Genomic DNA, 26,386 nt, shown 5'->3' with positions numbered 1-26,386 from the left:
CTACTTTACAACTTTGTCTTAAATCCTATAACAGTGTTTCAGAGTCTCCAGAGCCGGTCCTCATAAATATAGATATACCGTAACATTCACATATACTGTACACATAAGCTAAGCAGTGGGAGGAGAACACCTTTTTTGTGTGGCGTTGAGATAAATAGGATTAGGGATTTGAGAGATTTAGGGGGAATAATCCGTCTGTGTATCGGAGAGAGGCAGCAGCAGCGATGATCAAAAGAGAACGCTGTGATTCAGAGCTCAGAAATCTCTGGATAGACTGAAAACTTGGAGTGACATTTTCTCTCTTTTTCCCTATGGATCGTTTTCATTTTGTCTCTGGGACCGCTGTAATTACCACGTAATCACATCATAGCGCACAACATTGTGTATGTGCGCGCATGTGTGTGTTTTATGGATGTGTTTGAGTAGGCTACGAAAGCTGGGAACAGAGAGAGAATTATATATTCACAGTAATTAATCAGATTTACAGTTTACATCAGGAGAGAGAGAGAGCTAGTCTGTTTGTTGTGGGTGTTAGTATTAAGCAGGGGATTGGACTTGGTCATTTAACACACAGTTGATTTGAACAGCTGCTCCGTTCTGCTACTATCTATACCACCATATCAATACCACATAGGCTAAAAAAAAAATACATCAAACCCTATGCATTAGTACACAGGTGTTAAATATACGGCCCGTGGGCCAAAACCGGCCCGCCAGAGGGTCCGATCTGGCCTGTGGGACGAATTTATAAAAGGCAAAAATTACACTCAAGGATGTTCAGGATCCACATATAGACCGATTCAATCTAAAGTGGGTCAGGCCAGTAAAATCTATACTCAGTGCCAATGAAAACGCAACACTTGAATTTGTTTTATTGTTCCTGAGCTGCATCAATATGTTTAAGTTTCACCTGTATAAGATACTCATTCATTCACTCATTTTCTGAACCCGCTTTATCCTCACTAGGGTCGCAGGGGTCGCTTGAAGCCTATCCCAGCTACATAGGGGCGAAGGCGGGGTACACCCTGGACAAGTCGCCAGTTCATCGCAGGGCTGAACATCTACAGGGGTTGGACAAAATAATGGAAACACCTTAAAACATCAACAAAATATAATTTAATATGGTGTAGGTCCGCCTTTTGCGGCAATTACAGCCTCAATTCTCCGAGGTATTGATTCATACAACTTGTGAATTGTTTCCAAAGGAATTTTAAGCCATTCTTCAGTTAGAATACCCTCCAACTCTTTTAGAGACGATGGCGGTGGAAATCGACGTCTTACTTGAATCTCTAAAACTGACCATAAATGCTCAATAATGTTGAGGTCTGGGGACTGTGCCGGCCATACGAGATGTTCAACTTCATTAGAATGTTCCTCATGCCATTCTTGAACAATTCTAGCTGTATGGATTGGGGCATTATCATCTTGAGGTGAAGGTGTTTCCATTATTTTGTCCAACCCCTGTAGAGACAAACAATCACTCTCACATTCACACCTATGGGCAATTTAGATTAACCCATTAACCTATCAGTGTATGTCTTTGGATGGTGGGAGGAAGCCGGAGTACCTGGAGAGAACCCACACAGACACAGGGAGAACATGCAAACTCCACACAGAAAGGTCCCACCCCCCGTCGACTGGTGTTGGAATCGAACCCAGGACCTTCTTGCTGTGAGGCACGAGTGCTAACCACTGCACCACCGTGTCGCCCCATGTATAAAATAATCCCAGACAGTTTCTTAACAACCTGAGACGGGCTGAGCTATTGTCACGCTAGAATGAACTTGTCTGCATTCATAAGACTTGTTTTTCTCATTGTTCAGTAATGAACTGCTCAACTTAAGGAATTGTGGTCAGTTAAGGAGTGGTCATGTTCTGTATATAAAGGCAAGCTGAAAAACACGAAAATCATTTGCAATAACTCAGCGATGCCTAGACTGACACGTGTCCAAAGATGCCATGGAGGCCAGAATCTCTGCTCGGCAGGTGGTGCGCCGTTTTGGATGCAATGTGTCCACCATAGTCAGGATGCAACAGAGGCATGAAGAAACTGGCTCAACTGCAGACAGACCTCGCCCTGGACCAGCACGTGTGACCACGCCACAGCAGGATCGCTACATTGAGCTGCAGCACCTCCGGGACCGCTTTGTGACTTTAGGTTTTGGGGGTCCTTGAGTTTCTTTCTTTATCCTTATTTTTTGTCAACAAATTTGATGTGATTTTTTATTTTTACTGTATAGAAATGACCTATGATTAATTCCAAAGAGCTTATGGAATAAAAATCCTCATCGATTTAAAAAAATGTAAGAATCTTCAAGTGTTGCGTTTTCATTGGCACTGAGTATATATCATAATCATAATACTGGAAGGTCTGTCTATGCTGGGGTGCCGATACAGGGGGGGTAAAGATGACAAATTCATGGGGCCCAGCATGTGAGGGGGGCCCATAGAGCAGTGGATGTGGTCCAGTGGATACAGGTTAGAAGATGTGAAAATTTTGTGTAAGATCCACTGTATAAGAGATGCATGGAAGTCGGATGTTGAAAGTATGCTAAGTTTCAGTTTCAATTTCAGTTATGTATGGACTGTACCCCCCCGACCCTTGACCCCCAACCCCGCTCCCACAAATCGACAACATACTGAATTTTATGAAAGGGTCCACAACGTTTACCTTTCATGGGGACCACATGTGGTAGTGGCGCCCCTGTGTGTGTGTGTGCGTGTGTGTGTGTGTGTGCGCACGCACGGTTCTGAGAAATTGAGATGGTTTTAACTAGCCAATTTGGTACCTACTGTTGAGGAATAGTCCCATCTCCACATTAAATATCTTTTGTCTTTAAGGGAGTCGTATGTAGGTTTGTGGCCAAAACTGGTTCTGCAATCCCATTCAAAATACTGTAGAGCACAGGTGTCAAACATGAGGCCCGGGGGCCAAATCTGGCCCACCAAAGGTTCCATTCCGGCTCGCAGGATGAAAGTGCAAAAATTAACCTGAACAGTCCAGGTTGTCCAAATCACTTTGGTTCAGGTTCTACGTACAGATCAATGTGATCTCCAGTAAAAATAACAACACAATAACCCATAAATAATGACAACTACAAATTTTCTTTGTGAAAAATTATGTGGAAAAAATTTAAGTGAAAAAAAACAAAAAACATTACACTGTGAAAATATTTATATTTACAAAGCTATTCTTTCACAATAAAATGCAAATAAATACATAATTAAAAACGATGAAAACCAGAAATGTGCAATTTTAACAATATTCTGCCTGTTACTAAATGTTTTGTGCATTTATGGATCCACTGTGATCTGTAGTTGTGTTAATAATAAGAGATGGAATATTGTAGAAATTGTTCAAATTTTATTTCCAAACTCCAAAATTTTAGCAATATTCTGCCTGTTACCAAATGTTTAGGTAACATTGTGTGTAATGTACATGTATAAATAATAAGTTGAGGCATAATATTGTTAAAATTGCACTAATTTTTCAAATGAAATTTCTATTTTTTCAGGTTATTCACATCTTTTCTGTAAAACGTAAATATTTTCTTAATTTAATTGTTTTTTTTTTGTACTAAAACAAAAAGAAAAACTTGGATTTGTCATTATTTATAGGTTATTAAGTCATTTTTTTACTGCTCTGGCCCACTTGAGATCAAATTGGGCTAAATTTGGCCCCTGAACCAAAATGAGTTTGACACCCCTGCTGTAGAGTGTGGTATCCCCTCCCCCTCCCCCCAGACTAGGGGTTGCCAGATCCACCATGAGTATTTACTACAAAGAGCTACCATGGCAAGCGGTGAGTCCTACCGGGCCCGGGTTGTGGTCTCTTCACCTATTTGCTCTCACAATGTGGTGAAACCGTGGCCTGGTGAGACCGTGGGCCCAGGCCCGGCTCTCTGTGGCTCTTTTCGGATGGAGACCGTGGGAGACCCAGGCCCGGTGAGAGTCGGCATTGGTCTTCAAATTCTTCTCCGTGTTTCAAAAGCATCTCTGATACATGTCCTTGTTTTGTTTCTCACTATGTCACAACACATTTGGGAGTAATAAGAGGCCTTTTAGGTTTAGTAACGTTAGACATTTGGAATTAGAAATGTTCCAGCTGCAGCTCATGTTGCGTCAGGTCTCTGGCAACGCATTTCAGACAGTTTGTCCAAGTAGAGTTACCGTCACACATGCGCAAATGGGCAGTTGATCCGATAGTGACAGGCAGCAGAACCAACCCATGAAGATGGAAGACACTGCACAGCACGTTGGCCCTCTGGATGGAAATATGAACACAAAAACACCAAGACTGAACAGTCGACCAACATAAAGTATTATGCACACTCTGCAGGAAGGAGTTTTCTTTTCACCAAAGTACTTCCAGCTTAAAATACCACATTAACACAAAGCATAATAGTTGGGGATTCTGCTAGTTTACCGTAATACTGGAAGGTGTCAGAGCATCTGTCTGTGTCTGTGTATCTGTACAGTTCTGACAAAGTTACGTTTTTCACTGGCCATTGAATAAAAGATGCAAATCTGCTGCATTTTGTTCCAATTACGGAAAAGTTTTTTGGGATAAATTTGGGGGGTTATGGGTGCCCCCCCAAGAACAAGCTCTTCCCCGCTGATGACAGTCACAGACAATGAAAATCTAAATGATCTGCAAATTAAATACGGGAAAATACCTGATTTTCACTGAAAATTTCAGCAAGAAATCTTATCATATATGGTAATAAATCACTTAGTAAAGTTTAAATGTATAGAAAAATGTATTTGTAAGATAGGCTAAATAGTTTTAGATCTTTAAGGTTGATTTGTGCTTTTATTTAAATTGTATCAGGTTTTAAAAAAAAATAAATAAAAGAAGTGAATGCATCACATTTCCTCACTTACAGCAGTTAATTGCATTTCTAACAACTGGCAAGATTGTGACATGGTGTGGTAATAATGAGGCTTTATTTAATTTTTTTTAGTTTTTAAATTGCACAGTGGTTGCTCAATCCCACAGATTCATTTAAATTATAGGCATTAATTTTCCTTCCCATGTATGTAAATGTCTAAGGAGTAACAAAGAATTATGAACCACTCACATCAATGCACTCTTTTAAAGTGATAAATGTGGGAAAAAATGCGAGAAATGTATATCAGAGGATGTGACTGCTGTAGGTTGATTGTTATAGTAAATACTGCCTTTCACAAACTTCACCTCTATAAATGATGATGGTTTACACTGCCCAGTGAACCAGGGGAAAATCACATGACTGGGTCCATGTATATCCTCAGTAACACACTGAATCTACAAATTCATAATTACCCAAATCCAAAACCATTTAACAGCCCAGTCCTGATCTGTCCGTCCCACAAAGTCAAACGACACAGCAGTTACAAAAAAAAACACATTTATTGTCTAGACATTTCAATCATTTTAGATTAGCTAGCATTAAGACCATTTAGTATTTCTCCTGATTAGACGCATCTTTTCCATGTAAAAGACGTACAAAAGCATTATTTCTAAAGTATGTCCTGTAAGAAAAAAAGACATATATACATTTTTACAAACATCCAACAAACAAAAGTAAAAAACATAAACGTTAGCACAAGGGTCAATGCTTGCGCTGCTGAAATGTGACTGCACTTTCACTACCCTCCACTGTAAGATGATCTTGGCAAATAACTTCATCTTGCTTGTAAAATAAGACAACATGGCATTTTTGATTTCGTAAGACTGTTTTTGAACTGCAATATCCTAAAAACACGTACGTTTTAAGATGCTTTCGTGATTTTCACTGCTTCAATTATTGTTTTGAAGAAAAAGAAAAGGTCAAGTGTTTTGTCAAGAGCATCTTTGTCACGGGATAGTTGGTCCCCATTTCTGAGGTCATTATCCATCCAGTAAGACATCATGTGGGAAATATAGGCATGGTTCGGCTGTGTTTAAAACAGTAAATACAGTAAACAAATGATTTCACCTTAAGGAACTGAAATGGATTGAATCATTACAACCATAACAGACAACTCAAGACCACCATATAGACAATGTGTAGCTGATTCATTATCAAAAAGCCAAGGGCCACTGAAATGTTTCCAGCTGTGGACAGTTGAGTTATGGTGGTTTTCATCCTAGTCATGAAAACCAAAACATATGGTGCTGATGAAACACCAAGGACGTGTTTTCCCTCCAAAAGGTCTGTCAATATCTTTGAGGCATCACAAGTTCTAAACAGGTTTTACATAATAGGAAAGCACAGGCTGTGTGTTACGTAAAGGTCAATGCAAATTCATGATTTTTTTCAGGTTTCCATGAATTAATGTATCATCTGTCAAGTCATATTTCTTCAGTGTTGATTCATAATTCCATGTGCATTTCCAGATTTCCTGTTAAAATATCTATATTTATTATTTGGTTTGAGAGGCTGTTTTGTCTTCATGTAGTGTGCTTTAAAATATGTTTTAGGAAAATTTATGTCTCTTGATGATCAATGTAACCCACCACAGACATGACAATATCACAATGCGAGACATTTCAACATGGCCATCGGTATCATTTCAATGTAGTACTGTATATTTAACACCGTCAATTAGTTTATGGGTATTTTGTAAGTACTACAATGTACTCATCAAGGGTAGGACTTACTGTAAGACAACAAAAACTAGTCAGACATTGTAGGTATCACAACAGCAAGCTGAGGTTCTAAGGTCAAAGAGTCCGAGCTGCGAAATCAAAACATGAACCACCATGTTCTGCTGTCACTGTCAACTGTTCGTCCATCTTCAGTTTCCTCCTCCAATAGGATTTCTATTATTCTGTGCATTTCTGTTCAGCTTATTCTGTCTGCAACTTCTTTACATTCTCACCCCTTAAATTTGAGTGTTCATTCAAGGATCTTTGCCCCCGTTAGTGACACAGAAAGAAGTTTGTTCAAGTCTGATGTTCGGTACAGTGTTCGGTAGAGCCAGTCCCAGCGAAAACAATGCAGACGCCCTTTGGTTCAGTCAGTGTCTAGTCCTTAAAACTGATCTCAGTGCCTTAACGTAGAGCAACATAATGGAAATGTACATCCACGTGGTTCTGCTTCCGTTGATGTCCAGCAGCTTCGTTTTGTCCTCAGCTGTTACGGAGCGATGCACACTGTCCTTTGTGTCACCTCAATATGATGTCAGAAAAACCATGTGCCATCGGGTTTTAGCTGCAATTTCTGGCTCTATTTCTACAAACTTCGGGTATGCTGAAAGTATATTCCTTTCTTTCCATATTTCTAATAGATGACCTCATAAACAGTGGCCTTCTTGTCCCCTGATCCAGTGACGATGTACTTGTCATCCACGGATATGTCACAGCTTAGCACTGAAGAAGATTCCTTAGACTGCAGGAAAAAAAAGAAGTGTGGTATAAGAAGAGAGTCAGGGAAATAGGCTGAAGTGGTACAAATTTTAAAAAGTTTAAAAGCTATAGAAAATATTTATAAATCTTCTTCTGATACTTTCAGACTCATCATCAAAGAACATGGACTGCAATGACAGATTTGATAATACTGTGACAGAAGCTGACAAACACTGTATTCCCAGACTGAAGACTGATCTTAACAGATTTTTAATGCCTCCAAAACCTTATGTACACAATGTAGGACCACAGAAACTATTCAGTACAGAACTAACTGCAACTTTTAACAGTTAAATATCATAAAGGATGTGCCGGTTCCAACCTGGAATATACTGGCTCCATATGGTGTTCTCCATGCATTCAGTAGGTTATCCTTTCCTGTGCTCACAAACCATTTACCTGGGTGGAGAAAAACAGTCACAAGGTAAGCAACAGACTGATATATTAATATAACAAAGTGAAACTTTATGGCTGGAGGCTACAAGGGTTTGAAAGAAGGTTACAAAGTAAATATTTTCTTACCACAATAAGCAAACTGCAGGGACAGTACACAGCTCTCATGTAGATGAAGCTGGTATTTGTCAGGTTTAGTGACATGAAGAACCTCAACATTGCTGCTCTCCATCCCCACTGCAAGCCATTCTCCTGTTGGGCAGTAGCCCAGGGAGAAGATCTACAGGACAGAGGAAAATAAACGTTGATAGTATTATATTTTGCTGTTGCCATTCAATTTTAACACAAATGTGTTAAATGCTGTACAGTTTTTAAACATCAGTTGACCTGTGCACTGTACCTGTGATGTGAAGTCATGCTGCTGCAGCTGCCGTCCCTCTCTCAGATCCCAGGAGCGGACAGTGTTATCCAGGCCTCCAGTCCACAGCTTGGTGCCATCGTTGGAAATGTCAATACAGCTGGCTCCATCTGTGTGGCCCTGGAACTGCCTACAGGATACAGAGACAAATACACATATTCTGAGTTAAATAAATAAAAAGAGGTTAAGCAAATATACTCTAGGTACCAGTTTGCCCATACAGTTACTATGCACCATAAACTTCCCAAGTGAGGAAAAGACTGTATTTAAAATGTGATCAACTCTTGTCTTGTATTAATTTCGGAGGTAAAAAAAAAACATTGCCAACTCCCCCATTCATTGAGTTTAAGTAAGTTCATACTATGTGTGGGCAACAAATCAAATTATTTACATTAGAATAGTCCTTAAAATGCAGTAAAGAAAAAAGCAAACACATGATCTTTTTTACCTGACCAACGTTTGGTTGTGTAAATCCCAAACTGCAATGTTTCCATCGCTGCAGCATGAGAAGCAGACTTTGGAGTCTGGGCTGATGGCTAAGGCGTAGCATGCTGGTGCTGATGATGTTAACTCTGCCTTAATCCTTGGAGTGGGCGTAGCCAAATCCCAGATTGACAATGTGCTCGCCTCACCACCCACAATTAGTGTCCGACCATCAGGGAGGAGACGACACGAGCGGATGTAGTTGTCTCGGTTCTGATGAGACATTAGGATATTTTTAATATCAGTTTTGAAAAACAAACATATATAGGTGTATTCTGTTTGTAGTTTTTAACTTACAACCTGACTGAAATGCCTGTCAGAGTAGTTTAGATAAAAACATAACACTGCCTCCCCAACCCCATCACCTTACTCACCAAACAGTCAAGCTGTGACACGGGGCTCTTGTTGCCTGGGTGACTAATGTCCCAGACCTTGACACAGCCCTTCCCTCCTGTGTAAACATGTCGGGTTGGGTTACTGATGGTAACAGCACAAACGACTTCTCCGTGGTTCAGAGTGTTGATCTGACGGGCGTGGCGAGGGATCCCTGGGCCCACCAAAGCATCTGGCGGGAATGGCACGGGTTGCATCTGTCCGTCAGCCGCAACATGAAAGGAGTAAGCGCTGATAAAGCAAAGGAGGACCGGAGGTTAAACATGAAGACAGAGAAAAAGACAGGATACAAAAACATAACGTGCCCGCACTTGAAAACCCTCGGCCTTCAGTCCACGCCAGGGTTTCCTTATCATTGACTATCTGCTGCCCCCCCAGTTGAGAACTACTGGTGCACACCAAAGTTTGTACACATATGGACAGACGGACAACGAACTGATGACAATACCCTGCGGCGAAGGCCGAGGGTAAAAAGTGAACAGTGAGCAAGAGGGCTAAAATTGGAAGATATAAACAACCAGTCTCAAATATACTTACGGTTTACCCCCAGGAATTCCTGTGAGGCTAGGAGGCATTCCAGGAACTCGCATGTGAGGATGAGGATCAAAACCAACCTTGAAGAGAGAACACAGACCCGTTATGAGCACAGTGCTAACAGGCACCTACGGGCATCGGCAAAAGCACACAGGTCAATAGTATCCTTCGGAACAGAACACAAACACTCATGAGAACAAAGCAAACAGACACTCTCGAGCACACACATCATCTGAATCTGAATGATGAAGAGTCAGCAAACACACAGGCAGAGCTGTCAGTACTCGCACTCCGCTTCAGTGCAACACACACAAATACAACCTAGGTCTCTATCAAGTGTTGCCCAGACAGACACAGCTGTGAGTCTACTAAACCCTATTTAAACAATGTAATGAATGCTATGCAAACACAGCTAAGAGTGATGAGGTGATTGAAGGTAATGCACAGTAGCATACCAACTACATAAATACTCACAGAGAAAAGAGAAATACACCTTTGCAATTATTGACAATGATTAAATGTGACTGAACAACAGCATGACTTGATCTTTTACTTCACTGACTCACATGGGTGGAATTCCAATTTTTCCATAGAAAATGTAACATCAAAGTAAATATGCAGATAAAAAATACTTCAAATACGCAAAGCATTAAAAAAATGCTAACATAGGGGTTTCCAGATGTTGCTTAAGTGAAAATGCTTGGGAAGGGTCCTGTATGTAATAATGGGATCAGCTTCCTGGTATGACTATATTAAAAACATAGAGGATAAAGTCTGAAATGACAAAAAAAGATACTTTTTTTTGAAAGTGTACAAACAACTTTACAACATGCTGTGCTATAACAAATAGATGGACTAGAAATGAAACATTTCTCAAAATGTTCAACTCACCATGGGTGATCGACCATATGCAGCCACAGCAGCTGCTGCAGCAGCACTCATCTGAGGTGACATGTTGTGTAGTCCAGCAGCATAGGCTGCAGCCCCAGCAGCACCAGCCAGCTCCCCATTCATTCCTGCTGCATGTGGTAACATACCAAATGCCCCTGGATATGGGCCTGGCACGGCCAAGGGAGTCCGTAAACCTGCATCTGAAAAGGTGAGAACAGACAGACATGAAGCAGCAAATAAAAGAGTGACTTCATAATAAACTTAAAAACTTCCTCTCGGGCTGTAATGCACAATTAAGTTAAGTAAGAAAAACAGATTTGTTATCAATATTGTATTATTATAGGCATTACGGTGAAATTAACCACAACGTGCACTGTTGGACTTTATCTTGTGATAATGACCAGTTCACTGTACATCATCCCTTACTTATCCAAAGCTCCTAGACCCCATAATGTAATCTTGAATGCCCATTGGCACAAGATATTACAACAACATTACAAGTATTGTGTTTTATAAACATGACTGGAAAATAACAAACCATAAGAGCACATATGTAGGTATGATTATACTGTACATACTGGGTGGGTGGGGTATCTCCATGGAAGGGGGTTTTGATAGACTGGGTCTAATTCCAGGTGTAGAGCTTGGACCAGGGGTGGAATCACCTCTCGGGGTGGGTGTGCTTGACTTTAACCCAGGTGTGCCTGCCTTGTCTCGCTGTCATAAAAAAAGACATATTCAGTTAACATATGAGAAACACAATGGTACTTTTGATTTTAAAAAAAAAACTATACTAAAAGTACTGTAAATCTGTACCATTGCCATTTCTTTGGATTTCAAGGAGGAGGAGCTTGCTGATGAAGCAGTGGAGGCTGGACTACAGGGATCTTTCTTGAGGAGACGTGCTTTGTCAAGGCCATTCTCTCTTGGAGATGGAAGAGGTGTACCACGGGGGGAGGCTGGATCCTGGTGGACAGAAAAGAACATTAATACCTGTGTACCACAATTGTTATTCAGAAAATAGAATTTTTGTGTAAAGTCCTGCATCAGTGAACATTTATGCATATAAGAAAAAAAAAAAAACTCAAAGGGAATAATGTTACTAAATAGGTAAATACACTGACCTCATTTGAGACATCAACCACTAAATTATCATCACTTTTCTCCCCATCACTATCCTGCAAATGAGATCAAGTTTTTATGAACAGGTATTTTTCACATCTTCCTTTCTAATTTGCAAAAAAGACTGCTACCATGAACATACAATGAATATTTAATAGATAATAAAATTTGATGGTAAAAGTAGTTCTTACATAGTGGCTAGAGTCCTTGTCATCCACCTTGCGTTTCTTTGTATCATTTGAGAACTCTGGTCCATTGCGTCGTTTATCAGGGTTCCTAAGACTTTCTGGGAGTAATGAGTTACTCTGCAGAAGAGAGCAAATAGAGAAGCATTCATTTTAGAAGAAAAAAGGCTAAAGGATTTTTTTAAGATGACACAACATTGCACAAATAAAGCCATATCTATCCTGCATGAGATCACAATCTATCTACCACTAATTGCAAGAGTTATATTGAGCTATGTGTGGAGGTTATAAAAACAGAAGCTCACTCACAAATAGGTTAATAGTGCACAGAAGCATGAATTAAGTAGCACTAACACTTAAACAGAAAGCAATTTTCTCACTTGACCAAAGCCAGTTACGGCCACACAAACACATGCCACTGAAGTTGATGATTACATTAAGTGGCTCTCAAAATCTATCGGTGCTCCCTCTCCTGGCTCTGACAAGCTGCACTAGCTGCAGTTAGTGTGTGTTTGTGTGTGTGTTTGTGTGTGTGTGTATATGATGTGTAATTGACTGTGAAGGCCTGTGTGTACGATTAAGTGTGTGTCAGGCTAGCCATGTATATTACTTGCATAACACTCTAGTGCCCCTCTGCGTCCCAAGACTACACAGACAGATGCATGCAAGCACACACACACACACACACACACACACACACACAAAGCTGCCCCCCTTTGGCCTCCTGACCAACGGATCCTATTGTTAATGGATTAAAGCTTCATGTTGAGTCCATTATAGTCTCAGGCTGTCAATGAAATGTGCATCCAACATACACAAACACACATGTACGTGCACACATCTAGCAGGGGAGTGAGCACTTGGGCTTTGGGGGGTGGGGGGGTAAAGGGTAAATGAAGGAGGAATAGCTAAGGAGGAGGAGGGGTGAGCAAAAAGGGGAAAGGGAGAGGATGAGACAGCGAAGACAGAAAGGATGAAGGGAGGGTGTGGGAGCGTGGAGGAGAAGAAAGGGTGACAAGAGGCCAGGGAGGAAAAGAGAGGGGTGGAGGGGGGGGGGGGGGGGTGAAAATCTGTATTCTGCCAAAGGCCCCCCTCCTTCACACCCTCCCCTCTTTCGCTCCCTCCCTTCTCCTCCCCCTGTATTGAAAGGTTTTAGTGAGCTGAGCACAGGAGCACTGACCCGCAAAACATAAGCAATTTCCCCCCTGTCCCTCCCCTGTTCACTTTTAGCATAGTCCCCCCTCCTTCTCTGTCTCACACTCACTCACACACACACAAGCTCAGTGTCATATGACTGCTGTTCTCTCACCCCCACACCACCCCACCTTTTCCCAAGCCCTCCCTTCTCAGTGGTGGTGATATTAAACACAATGAGTCTTTAAGCGCGGGATCAGGGGAGGTGCGAGGGGAGAGAAGGGGGTAATCTGCTCACTGAGGTGTTAAATAGGCACAACAATGCAGGCTGAGCTCAAAGAGTATGTGTGTATGTATGTGTGCACGTACGGTTGTGTGCTGGTGCGTGCACATGTGACCATGCTAAAAAGCTCATTTGGAAAAGAAAGGCAACCCTAACAGCTCAGAGTGGATCTAGGGCAGAACTGAACAGGCAGGCCAAAGCTGTAGCCCTAGAGATCCCCAAACACACATGACAACACAAACACACACTCACTGACAGTCCAAAACTCTGAAATGTACATGTTTTAGGCTAAAAGCTGTTTGGGTGTGAAATGAAGGCTAAAAAAAAAGCATTGTATTTTAAGCATAATGAAAGGTTGAAAAGAACTTCATTGATCACTGAAGGAAAATTATGTCAGTGCACCAGCCAAGAACATATAACAGCAACACCATTAAAGTGAAAAGTGAATAGTCTCATGAACAGCTGTTCTAGCTTTACTTGGATCGTATTGTAAGAGTTTAACGTTAGACAAGAGTAGGGCTGTAGCGATACACTAATCTCACGATACGATACACAATATTCAGCTCACGATTCGATATATATCACGATATTCAGCCAACGATGTGATTCGATACATTTACATAATTTTCTGAAAGACTTTAAAGGGAAAGAGATTTTGGTGACATCCTGTGAGTGTTTCATTGACTTGGATTGAATTAACTGAACTGAAAACTGAAAGCATTGATCAATTACACAATATATGACTGACTGGACAGAGTCTACAGCTTGCAAATGCTGGACAAAATGAATCAAAGATCTGATTAGAAAATTTGTTTGATTTATTGAAACAGTGCAAACTGTGGCTTCCAAGCCTTTGAAAAGTACAGAATCTATAATCCCCTTATTAAACTTTTTATAAACGTATACAAATCAGGACTTCCAAGAGGGATTATATCACAGCTTTATAAGAATGTTTCAAATCTTAATAATCCTTCCACCAAATACATTAAAGAAAAATGGGATAAGGAAGGAGGATTTGTAATAACAGACAAAGACTTGGAGCGGACATGCACATCTCGCTTTCCTTCTTTTTAAACCTGAAGTGCTCACACATCTGCTTTTAAGTATGAAGGTGCTGGATTTATATTCGCCGCCATTCTCCTGAATCTCTTAGGTCTGACTGCGTAAACAGGAAGAGAAAGTCTGTGTAAAGAGAGTATCTAGACGGTAACTTGCTAGAAATGTTCTACAGCGACAGTAGCGGCTGGCTGACCAAATCGCTCTTCCTGCAAAGTGAACAGGGGAAATGGGCGGCAGGAAGAGTGTCAGACAGAACACGGGGGATTTGAATGGGGCTTAATATATCGATACTCGCGGCTGAAAATCGATACTTTCTGGGGAAACAAAATATCGATTTATATTGCAGAATCGATAAAATCGCTCAGCCTTAGATAAGAGTATGCCTGCAAGTCTCTGTGTACACTGAGACTTTAGAAGCTACACTTAAAATACAAGACTAATGCATGTGAAATACAGTAACTGACTCATTGGACTAATATGACCATGTCTACATCAAAAGTAAAAAAAAAAGGCTTGAATTTTCACTTTGGTCTTTAGGTATTTTTGAATTTTACAAACAATTCCTGGTGTCAGTGAATAGAAGAGCTGTTATTAAATTGAATGTAGTTCAGTTCATTTCATTACATCTGTTTAGGACCTGACTTTGAGGCCCAAAGATTACTCATTCTGTACTCATAATTTCAGCTAAAATTATCCCCTTGAGACAGGCAAGAAAATAAACAGTGTTTGTCAGCACATTACACACTGCTGCAGTCTTAGAAAGAGGAAATACTTACTGTTCCAGGCTCTCGCTCTTTTGCCATTCAAAATGTGTATATGAAGTTCAGGTTATATGGTTCAGCAGAGCAGTGAAGAAAAACAAAAGCAACCAAGGGAAATGAGTTAGTTGTATCCTGCACAATTTGTTAGATTAATAATTAAGAAGTCAAGATTGTCACATGAAACTCCCAATTTAACATTTGCCCCTATTTTAAAGTAATAAATTCACATTTTTCACAGTTTTAAGTCTGCTAAAGATGCTGGCTTTAGTGAAAGCCATGTGTGTCAGACATTAGTAGGTGCTATAGTTTCAAGCTGCCAGATTTTTCTACTTCCAGTTGATGTCTTGTGCTCAAGGGTGTGTCTGTTCACCTCTCAGGTGCTCAGGTCCTGCAGGGTGTGAATCTGGCCCAGACAGGTGAGGCTTCTTATCACCACTGTCTTTTCCTGCCAGATGAGGAGGTACAGCACCAAGAGCTCCTGACAGAGCCAAGAGACCGGCTGAACCACTCAGCTGAGAGGGATGTAGGCCTGCAGGGTGGGGTGTGAGGGGCACAGGGGCACCACCATGGTTATGGGATAGATGTTGTTGCTGTAAGAAAGAAAGATGGGACAAAAGAAGGGGGTGGTTAGATCAGCTGACAGAAGAAGACTGGACTGGTAGTTCCACACGACAAATGTAAGACATCTTTTTGATGTTTCAACCTATAGCAGGTAATATGTTTCAAGTTTGTTTGGTAATTTGACACTGTATGAAATACTGCATTTCAGTTCAACCCCCACACAGGCTGGGGTTACTATGAACCAGGTAGATCATGCAAGGCTGATCAAGTAGTTATTCACTACCAAATGTTTTAAACTACAAAGCTTCGTAGATTTAATCATCCACATATGGGTAAAAATTCATGGATTACTCAATGAAAATCAGTCATCAGTGGGTAAAAATCAATAACACTTTGTAGCTTGATCAACAGAGATTTTGTGACCCTATGGAAATCTTCCACAGATGGAGCAATTCCTTCTGACTTTACGCCACATAAACTGGCTGCTGCATTCTGTAAGGCAGTGAACACATCCTCTTCCCTTACACACTACCTCACAGACCAACACACACATACACCCTTCTCCCTCTGGGGTCAAACACTGAACAATACTGACAGCTGGGATCACAGCCCAGAGCCTGAGGATGTGGTGGGACAAGAGGGGGAGGGAGGCAGGGAGGAAAAGGAGGAATGAGTGAGGAGTGGGGGGTGTGGGGGTGAGGGCTGAGAGCCCCAGCTGCTGCCTGCACTGTCAGGTCTTGTGAGGGAGTGAGGCGGCTGAGGAGAGAGGAGAAGAGAGGAGGAGAGAAGAGGTCAGAGAAAGAGAGTAGGAGAGAGAGGGAGTTTGGCTAGCAGCCCTGCTCTCTCTTTCACACCAAATCAGGCGCTCGTCTGAGCGTGAAATGTCTTTGTGTTCCAAAACATCATTATTGCCTCCTCAGACAGTAGCCGCGGGAATCCAAGCTCACTGATTCGCCGCAGGGAGGGGAGGTGGAAGGAGGGAGATTAGAGGAGAAGGAGGGGCACAGGAGGCGACTCGGCAGGGGTGGAAGGAGTGCTGAAGGTCAAACCGACTTTTATCTCACCTAATTGACTAACCCACTCCCCCCACTCCTGAGCCCCGCCTTCTCCTCTCCTCTCAATCTATCCCTCATTCGCTGCATCCTGTCCCAATGAATGAAAGCAAAACAACAAAATAGTCTTTTAACCTGAAGCCCCCCCATTCCTGTTAATGCACACAAACATACAAACTCACACACTCCCAGGTTGGCTCGCTTGCCAAGCAATCAAACATAAACCCACCCACACGTCACACTTGATCACACTAACATGCGTACACAGAGTCTAGATAAACAAGGCAGACGCACAGACCCTCACTCAACCATCCTAACACTGCCTGTTGTTTTCTGAGGATAAGAGAAATGCATGCTCTGCTACACACAGATGCACACACAAACAGATGCAAAAACACACATGCACAGGCACACAAACAGGACCCCTGATGGGAGTAAATGGAGGGGAAGTATTGATGTACGAAAAGGGAGCCTGGTTTGTCATGGGATGTTGTGTGAGCTGGTGTGTGTGCATGAGTGTGAGTGTGTGTGTATGTGTGTGTGTGTGAGCAGAGGTGGGGGTAACATGCTTCATTACACTCATTTAACTCACAAACGGGGTGAATGACAGGCTGGCGTGGGAGACGGCAGAAAAGGGGAAGAGGGGAGTGTAAGGGCAATGCTTTGACCCCCCCACCCCCACCCCACACCCCTTTTACAAACACTGGAATCCTGCAATTAAAACTCAAACAGCAACTGCCAAATCTACCGCTCCCCCATTACACAGACCTCCATCAGTTGCGCCAACTAACAAGCACACCATACACTCCAGCTATACTACCCATCAAGACTAATCTATGCTAAGCCAACCCTCTCACCTCCACCCCTTTTCCACATTCTCCTTAAACTCAAGCCCATGGCCTCACTGCCCCACAGTCAAGCTCCCATTGGTCCTATAAAGTTTGGCATTTTCAACACACTCCCATCCCATTAAGAGTCACTACTACCAGCATTTTGAGGCTTTAGCCATCTTCTTCCAACTTCTTTCTCCCGTGCCCCATTTATCATTCCAGTGCTTTTTTCAGTCAAGTCCAGATAATTGGTGATGCACAACACCATACAGGGAAAACACTGTTCAGTTTTGCTCCTTGTTCAAAATGATTTATCTCAAACAGACAACACATACCCTGTGCTACTGCAATAGTATTTTATAAGCACAGTTGGAAACACTTTATGAAAATGGTAAAATCCAAAAACACTTTCTCTATCTGAAAAAGGTTTTAAACATCACTTGAGGTGTTTTTAAAAAATGGAAACACTTCTTTGCATAAATTCTGATGTAGCAAACATAATTCTTGTAACTGATCAGCTAACTGATCCATATCTTCCCAGATATTCTCATAAAGCAGTAATGCAAAGTTGGTTGTAGCAGCAGGTAGTGTGGTCTGATTATGAACCAATTTATTCTGCTTTTTCTATATGTATTGAAGTCATGTGCAGCATCATCTATACTACCACCTTCTGATGACACCCCCATTCTCAATTATTCACTCTACACCAATTTATTAAAAGGCACATATTTGGATTTTTATTTGTCTTTTTCATGACTTTTCACATCTCTTAGCTTGAAATTTTATGGAACAAAACTACTGCTTAGATATAAAAATTACGCTATTCATGGAAGAAAATATATGAGGTTTATCTTACTGTTGCCTTTGAATATGTGCAGTATGACATTTATTTTTTAAGGCTACACATACAAACATACACATGTAAGGACAATTCATACACATAAAGAGGAAGTAGAGGAATACACACTGTAGGTGGAAGACCTGGCAGTCCACGTACCCCGATGACAGCATTGAGCTCTGCCATGGTAACCTGTTTAGCTCGTTCCACAGCTTGGACAACCTGCTGCTGATGCTGCAAACAGACACAAACAGTGTTACTGAGGACAAGGCACAATTTAACAGTGAAGAAAGCACATAAAACAAGAGTTTATTAATGGTGAAAAAGCCAGCATGTAGCTCAAAGTCAAACATAGTTACCTCCTGTGAGAGGAAGGGAATGACTTGTGCACAGATGGTATTTAGTCTCTTGGCAATCTCAGTCTGATGGAGGAAGAGGCACACAGAGAGATAAGATAATAAATTGTTATTAATAACATAATTACATTCATTAAGAAAAGACAGCTGTTTGGGGTTGCCAATAAAGTAATACAAGTACACACAACAGTCATAGTAAGTTAAAAAAAACACACACTGAACACCGCACAAGTCAGTCTCATGAATACAGCATGTGCCATTTTCAGCATGACAAACATACAACTTTCACAATGAGATTTTCCTCTCAAATTATCACTGTGAGCTCAAGTTTCTGTCTTGCCTGTTCCATTTCTTTATTCCTCTCGCAATCCTCCTCGTACTTGTTCCTCTTCCCATCAGCACTTCAACATAATCTCATCAGCGACTAACTTCATTTGCTCTCCCCCAGTATCCATGCCAACACATCCGCCTGCCCCCCAACCCCCGGAGGTGGCTACAATTGGCTGAAACCAGATACCCCCACTGTGGCATCAAATCAGATAAGGGCACTCATATTACATATCATCCAATTAAATTGATACGAAGACGGCCAGGGTGAAGAGGGAATTGGAGGAGCCATGAAATGTAGTAATGGTCCATCAGACACACATACACATCCTCGCAAAAATAGATACATTGGCAGAGGGTCATAAAACCTTCAAAAGGCTATCTATTTTAGTAAAACAAACACCTAAGGATTGCCATTCTAGTCACTGTTACAGTAATATATGGCATATTCACATGATATAATCATTGAGCTTAAAAAGGCAGTTGGTATCCCATCACACAAAGTAACCAAGGCTTTCTATCCATGCCTCCGATTTAATTCTGGGTATTTTCAACACATTTACAGTTATGGTAGAAATATACATTTGCTTTGTCTTCACAAAAGATTTGACTCAGGCTTGAGACCATTTTCTCTCTGTCAGCATTTCAAGAGCTCTGTTGAAATGATGTGATATTAAAGACACATTCCTTTGTCAAAGTACTTTCTCTATCTCTATCAACTCCTCAAACACCATATGAACCACAGTTCAGCCAATTATGTACTTGAGGAAGCTAAATAAAGTACTAGCCTTGTACTAGTGTAGTGTAAATAGTCTTACACTAAACAACTAAAAGGTTTACCTGTAGTATAATTTGGACTGTGACTAAAAGGAGACACTCTTGGCAAGACTCAAATTACAAATAACCCTACTGAGAAGACTGTTAACAGGGTGGCTGACTGACACTATAAATAACTGACACTGTAGGTAATTAACTAATAAGAGCACTGCCGTGTGATACTTCAAATAGCTCCGAGTACTTTTTTTTAAAACAAACTACAACACACACACAAAAATTTGAGATTAAACCTTCCTTCACTGTCAGTCAAACTTCAGCACCAGATATTCTCTGTAGTTACAGCAATGATACAGCCTTTCTCTGGAGATGCTTGCATGTGTGAGCTTTGTTGCTCAACAACAAGCCTGAGTAATGGTAATCCCTGAAAACAACAAATTGATACCAAAGAATGCTTATCATGTTACCCCAGATAGAGAAATGGTTCGGTTTTGGCAAGGTCCAATATGGAAAAGATAACTGTACTGTGTCAAGTTTGCATTAAGACTGAACAATAAACCTGCCTACTGATTAAATGCCATTTTGACATGAATAGCTTTGAAAACCCTATATAGGTTAATCACAACTGGTCGCTCTATGCAACAGGATAATCTACCGATTTAATAAGATCTGATAATGTGAAAAGCTTATGTTCCTTGTTATATACACATAGAATTATACAATCTCTTCAATGTGAAGTCCTAACATGTACAATTGCACACCTGCTTTACACTGCTTATGTGAACAGGTACATTACTTTCTGTAGGTTTGTATAGAAACCTGCAGACTAGGCAGTGACATGGGACAGACTTACATTCTGTAACTAAATCTCATAATGCCTTATTTATCCATTGCATAGGAGGCCCTATATAAAGACTATACCTGTATATCCAGTCTGAGAATCCAGAGTTGTAAGTCTATAATTAGCACTGAATGAAGGTTACTACACAGAATATCTAAGTACTCAGGGTAATTACTATCAGGTCAGCTTAGTTAATTTAGCTAAGCTTACTGACAAAATTAACAAGGATCACGGATCAAACAGGTAAGGAGAGGAATGTAAAAGCTTGATGCCAACATCCCCTACATGAGTTATCATTACAAATCATGACATAGGAACAGTTGGAAGTGTGCAACTTCATGTCTAAATTGTAAAATACTTCATACTGTTTCCTCCCTCAGCTCATGAAGGAATTATTTGACAATTGGTGTACATTTGCATAATGATTTTCATTTAATTGAAAAACCAAGTAAAGAAAAGTGAAACAGAGAGCTCACAGTGAACAGGCTTCCCATTACACATATAATTGGAGAATTATTGCCACAGTACGTACACACACATCTGAACATCCCCAGCAGGAGGTGGGTTGTTAGTCTGCATCCCCCGTACCCCCCGCCTACAGAAGCTTGTTGCTCTGACAACTGCAGCCCCAAGCTAATGACCTCCCCTGGAGCTTTAGTGTGTGTGTGTGTGTGTGTGTGTGTGCGCGCGCGCGCGTGTATACAATAGGAAGAGATGCATCTCCCTTACAATGAAAGAACAGTAGCTTCACATGGACATAAAATGAAAGAGGAACCAAGAGAAAGGAGAAAAAAAAGGTAGAAGGGGTGGGGGCAAAAGCAAGGAGAGAGATCCTATAATTGTAAATAGAGAATAAGAAAGAGGAAAGAATGGGAAAGAGCTGAGGATATAAAAAGGAGAACAACACAAGGGTAAAGGAAGAAAGAGAGCTAGTGAAGTTACAGAAAAAAATAATGGGAAGGAGTGTGAGAGGCAGAGAAGCATCCCCACCCCTCAGTGAAGCAGCCAGGCCAATCCACCTCCAATTTCCTCTGGTCCAACTGGTCGATAGCTGCGGTAATTACTGGTAAACGCTCTAAGCCCTGCACTACTCATGTGGGGAAACTTGTGTTGGTGTGCATATAAGAAAGTGTGAAAGTTTCCCCCTCATCTGTGCGTGCACTGTAAATGTGTGTTTACCCTCAGCACATCTGTGTATTTATTCATGCATGAACATGTTTACTCATTACATTTATGCATAAATTACTTTGCGTGTTCTCAGTTGCCCCTGTGGTCATGTGCATATGTATAATCTCATATTGTCGGACATAAGTGTCTTTACCATTCTGCATGTTGAGTGTGCACATTACAATAGGTAAGTGTCCTTGTTATCCCATATATTGTGTTTGCACACTTGTGCAACCATCTTACTCAAGTAACTGTGTGTGTATGTGTGTGTCTTCCTGCTTCTAAAAGGGGGAGCTCTCCTGTCTCTCCTCTGCCGGCCTCATTGTGATCGATTCCTCTGCCCTCCCCAGCCCTGCCCCTCTAATGTAATAAAGCAGGCCGCTCCCCTAGACAGCACCAATCAATCTACTGAACCATTCATCCTGCCTCTGGGCTCAGCCGGCCGGCCCTAACTGGGGAAATGGAGACAGAGCCCCATCGATCACGAATAAACACACATGCACACACAGGCATACAGTAAAAGACACACATAAATGAATGAACACACAAATGCATTTGTGCACACGCAAGGACACGTCAACAGGCACACACACCAAATACATCAAAAGCTTGCTGGGAGAGGGTGGGAGGGAAAGTATCAGAGGAAGAGAGAGACAAACAGACAAACACAAAGGGTATACTAGAGACAGACAACATTCCATACCTGTTTGTGCATTTCAATGTTGAGGCCATAAGACATTTCATAGTACTGAGGAGGACACAAAGTCAGATGATTAGATGTGTGAAAGGATTTCTGACATAAAATTTAAAAACAAAATCTTAACCACAAAAAGTGGGGCATTTTATTTTAAAAATAATACGGTATTTGTAGAATTGTATTTAATACAGCATCACATCTGTTCACATCATGCTGTAAATACTCATGAAAGCCAAGAAATCTCTGCATTTCCCTAAATCGTGTGAAGAAGACCAATTTTGACTCATTAAGCCTCCCTTGTTTCCTCCCTTAATTAGGTTGTAGGTGAAATAACTTACTATAAAATAAGTCTATGAGTTCTTAAATACTGTGTATATTGTAAATTTGACTTTATAGTACGTGTGCGCACTACAAATGATTCACATTTTATTATTCATTTGTGCATCCCATTGTGTTGCTTAGGTATGTAAAAAACGTACTTTCTATCACTCAATCACAGATTTACACATACACCCGCCCTACATAGGAAAAGGTTTGGCTCCCTGAAATGATAGAGCTCAGTGTAATCAGAAAGAAAAATCAGCCTATTCACAAATTGAAAAGTCATTACACAGTCTAATCTGACACTCTAATCATCTTCATTAGCATGTATGAGAAAAGGAACTGTACAAGTGAGCACAATAAACACAGGTGTTAACTTTCATGTCTTTGTTAAGGTAATGATCAAGTATTTGGTAAATGCTCAAACCTGAAAAATCAAAAGTGTGTTCATAAGCAGTTCAAGAGTACAATGAATTGGTGGGATCACAGAATTTTCCTCAAGGTCAACATCAAAGGTGGCAGAATCCACACTGTGTGATGTGATAGGTTGTAGTGGACCAAATGAATGGAGTGTCACGTAGTTCTTACCATTACATAGTGTCTCTGCATCTCCGTCTTTTCACTGGCCAGCTTCTCACACTCAAGCTTCAGACTGAAAAACACAGCAGCTCACAAATTTAGGTCAAAAAACAATATGAATTTTGTTGAATTTACAATTCAGTCTTTGAATCCAGTCTCATCAACATCAACCACCTAGGTTTTGAAACTTTATATAAAACCTTGACTAAATTTAGAGTTGACACTAGTTTTACAGAACAAACTGCTTTCATTAAAGAGAAATTAATATTATATAGTATTTTGGTCATTAAAAGACATCTGACAGTGATGTATGGAACCCCAGAGACAAATATTTTATCTGTAAAACTCTAGACAAACTAAGAAATAAAAGAGGGAATACTAACAAGGCAATGCATTGATCTTCCAGCTGTTTTCCTTTAGTAACTAAATTAGCGACTGTAGAGTACCTGAGTTTACACCTCATCCCTGTGTCTTTTTAGTCACTAAATTAAAGCATCCACAAATGTAAGGACAAAGAGAAGCGGTGGAACTAGTTTTAAAAAGAGCCAGAGATGTGACTCGTGGTGGTTGCATGTCTGTCAGCAGTGAAGTGATTGGTTTAACCTCACTTGTGTATGGTAGTGTAGGTCAAGATGGTAACTATAAGCAAAAGAGCCAATTTTGTAAAGTACATTTGCAGGTTTCACCTGCTGCACAACCAAGAACGCATAAATACACTTACACACATACTGAAAAAGCAAAAACTAGCAACTGTACACACTAAGGCACGCTTTATCCGAATGCACAGCTACACACTGACACACAAGGGAAAATACGGAGTGATTTATGAAACCCTGAGCCCACACGCCACCCTCTGGCTCTCACCCATCACCGAGACTTAGACCTACCGCAGTCAGTGTAAGACTAAAACACTGCCTGGGTCTGCTGTATGTGTATGTGCCTAATCCAGGTTTATGGGTTAGACTGAGGCCAGGGTTGGGGTTTTGTTCATTATGGTAGGGGAATGATTGTGGTTAGGGTGAGGTTTGTATCGTGTCAGAGGGTAGATGACAATGAGAAAATCACACTGCCTATAAAGACATGTGTGTTTGCATTATCCACCTGTGGTACTGTGCCTGAAGGAACTGGAACTCCTCCTTGATGCGGTCCAGTGACTCTGGGATGGTGAACTTGAAGGGCTGGCCTGGAGCCTGGTGGGGCGTCTGACACACACACACACACACACACACACACACACACACAGATAGAGAGTAGAGTGTTATTAAAATCATAGTCCCTCATTATGTACATCTGATTTTCTGTTTGACTCCGGGCTCACATGTAATGTCAACAACTTTTAATTATTAGCCAGTATTAAACAAACATTATAAAGCGCACTCTTGCTGAGGGCGAATGAGTCCAATTATCAGGCAGAAAAAGCGGATGTAAACATAGTTAGCGTGAAGGGTGTAAGAAGTTTAAAACAATAAGAGGCGGGTCAGACAGACAAAGAGGTAATAGAAACCTCCGCCAGTGACCGGTTACAACCAGGTGAATATGAACTGTTTAGGCAGTCTTACCGGGTGTCGCCCCTGGGGAAACATTGTGAGGATGGGCTTGCTTCCTTCTTAAAAGCCCGCTTCGGTGGGTGAAAATAGGGCACAGTTATAGACGTGGGACGCTCACGGATCCATCCGCCGTGAGCACGAGCACCAACCGTTGTTAATTTCAAACAAAACTGACCGAGTTCAACGAGCGACTACCGTGAATCCCCCGCTCCTCTCCGCACTACTCCACTACTCCGTCCTTCGCTTTCTTCAGGTCGTTGTCTCTTCCTCCGCTCGACCGGCAGTAGCGGCCGTAAATCAACCGGAAAAACACGGGAAACGGCTCATTAGCTGGAGGTGGGGGGGGGGGGGAGAAGAGACAGAGGAGGGTACGAACCAGGTGAGGAATGAAAAAGCCTGGAGCCACCTCAATCACTCCGGCGTTTGTTTTGTGTAGAATCCGATTTATTCCGAGTAGAGAGACAGCCAAACAAACAAACAAGAAGAAATTCAAGCCAGCGGACCCTCCAGAGACACCCACAAACTGTCGGCTCTCAGTCAGAGCATCACAAACAAATCCACACGAGTTAATTGCACTGAAGAGTTCCCACTTGACTCGCTGTGCTAGTTGGCGGTTGAACCAATAAAAACAAAAATATTTACTTCCCTGCCGGCTCTGTATAGCAAACCCGCTTCCAAAAAATTTCGTTGAAAGAAAAAAAAAAGCACAAAAAAGAAAGACGTTGCTTGATAACAACAACTCCCACAGCGGCAGCAGCGGTCCACCGTCCAGCTCTGCTTTACCTCAATGGCAACTTTCTCACGCGGTTTCACGCTCCCCATCTAACCGAAACTGAAGCCCGGCCCCCAAAACGGCTCGGGTCCAATCACAGCCGTTGCTCCACGTGGGTATAACGATGTAGATTAGACGTCTGACCAATAGTCACCCGGAAAAGCGCCCCGAGCCGGTTGACCTCGTTGAGTTACGGGGATTCTGGCCAATCGACACGTCCGTCGGTAGCTGCCATTCCAGAGGCGCGCGGAGCGGGCTGTGCGGTGTGTGAAGGCGAGTCTGAGATGTCAATCAAAGTAACGTGGGGCTCAGCTTGGAGAGAGGTTTGAAGACGAGCGCGTGCATGGAAGGCACGCACGCACGCACACACAGACTGGAGCGCGCACGTAGATGAATCACACATACACTGAGACGCACACGCAGACAAGAGCACAAATACTGCCTTTCTTGGTAGCTGCTGTGAACCTTCCTAACAAGTGTCATGGCAAATCAACTCAAATCTCTCTGCCTTCCTCTTCTCTCTATGTAATAATATACACTGTGCACATTTATTTAATAGAGTGGGCCTATTTACACTCACTTATGTATCCCACTTCTTTTAAAAAATCTAATTATGCTGCTCATCTGTTGCTCGCTAAATGTTCAAGCTGTTTATTGCTAATTTGTCTTTGTATTTTGTAAACTGCAAAGATTAAC

General features: G+C 41.6%; 1 protein-coding gene across 2 annotated transcripts; it reads right to left on the bottom strand.

Moving 5' to 3' along the window:
- Positions 1–5,373: 5,373 nt before the first annotated feature.
- LOC115425420 (transducin-like enhancer protein 1) lies at positions 5,374–25,698 on the bottom strand. Of its 2 annotated transcripts, none has more exons than XM_030142977.1 (20): positions 24,931–25,698; positions 24,473–24,573; positions 23,381–23,444; positions 22,478–22,522; positions 18,669–18,731; positions 18,439–18,543; positions 15,399–15,618; positions 15,044–15,060; positions 11,798–11,911; positions 11,609–11,662; positions 11,301–11,450; positions 11,063–11,201; positions 10,485–10,684; positions 9,597–9,673; positions 9,041–9,290; positions 8,632–8,879; positions 8,166–8,313; positions 7,895–8,045; positions 7,695–7,771; positions 5,374–7,355 (listed from the first exon to the last, which is right to left on the bottom strand). In XM_030142977.1, the coding sequence occupies exons 1-20, from the start codon at positions 24,952–24,954 to the stop codon at positions 7,248–7,250; spliced, it is 2,355 nt and encodes a 784-aa protein (XP_029998837.1). In that variant the 5' UTR covers positions 24,955–25,698; the 3' UTR covers positions 5,374–7,247. The 2 variants fall into 2 exon arrangements, with proteins under 2 accessions (XP_029998837.1, XP_029998838.1); XM_030142978.1 differs by having other exon boundaries at positions 18,469–18,543.
- Positions 25,699–26,386: the final 688 nt, after the last annotated feature.

Source organism: Sphaeramia orbicularis, chromosome 9 (assembly GCF_902148855.1).
Source record: "Sphaeramia orbicularis chromosome 9, fSphaOr1.1, whole genome shotgun sequence".
Taxonomy (NCBI): domain Eukaryota; kingdom Metazoa; phylum Chordata; class Actinopteri; order Kurtiformes; family Apogonidae; genus Sphaeramia; species Sphaeramia orbicularis.
This window is presented reverse-complemented; position numbering and strand designations above follow the sequence as displayed.

Bases quoted from the DNA above. Each gene is read 5' to 3' on its own strand.
- LOC115425420 (XM_030142977.1), bottom strand. From the start codon at position 24,954: ATGTTTCCCCAGGGGCGACACCCG. The intron at 15,619-18,438 runs GTGTGTATTCCT...TCTTTCTTACAG, and splicing joins TGCCAGGTCTTCCACCTACA to CAACAACATCTATCCCATAA. The intron at 7,356-7,694 runs GTTGGAACCGGC...TTTTTCCTGCAG, and splicing joins ATGGAGCCAGTATATTCCAG to TCTAAGGAATCTTCTTCAGT.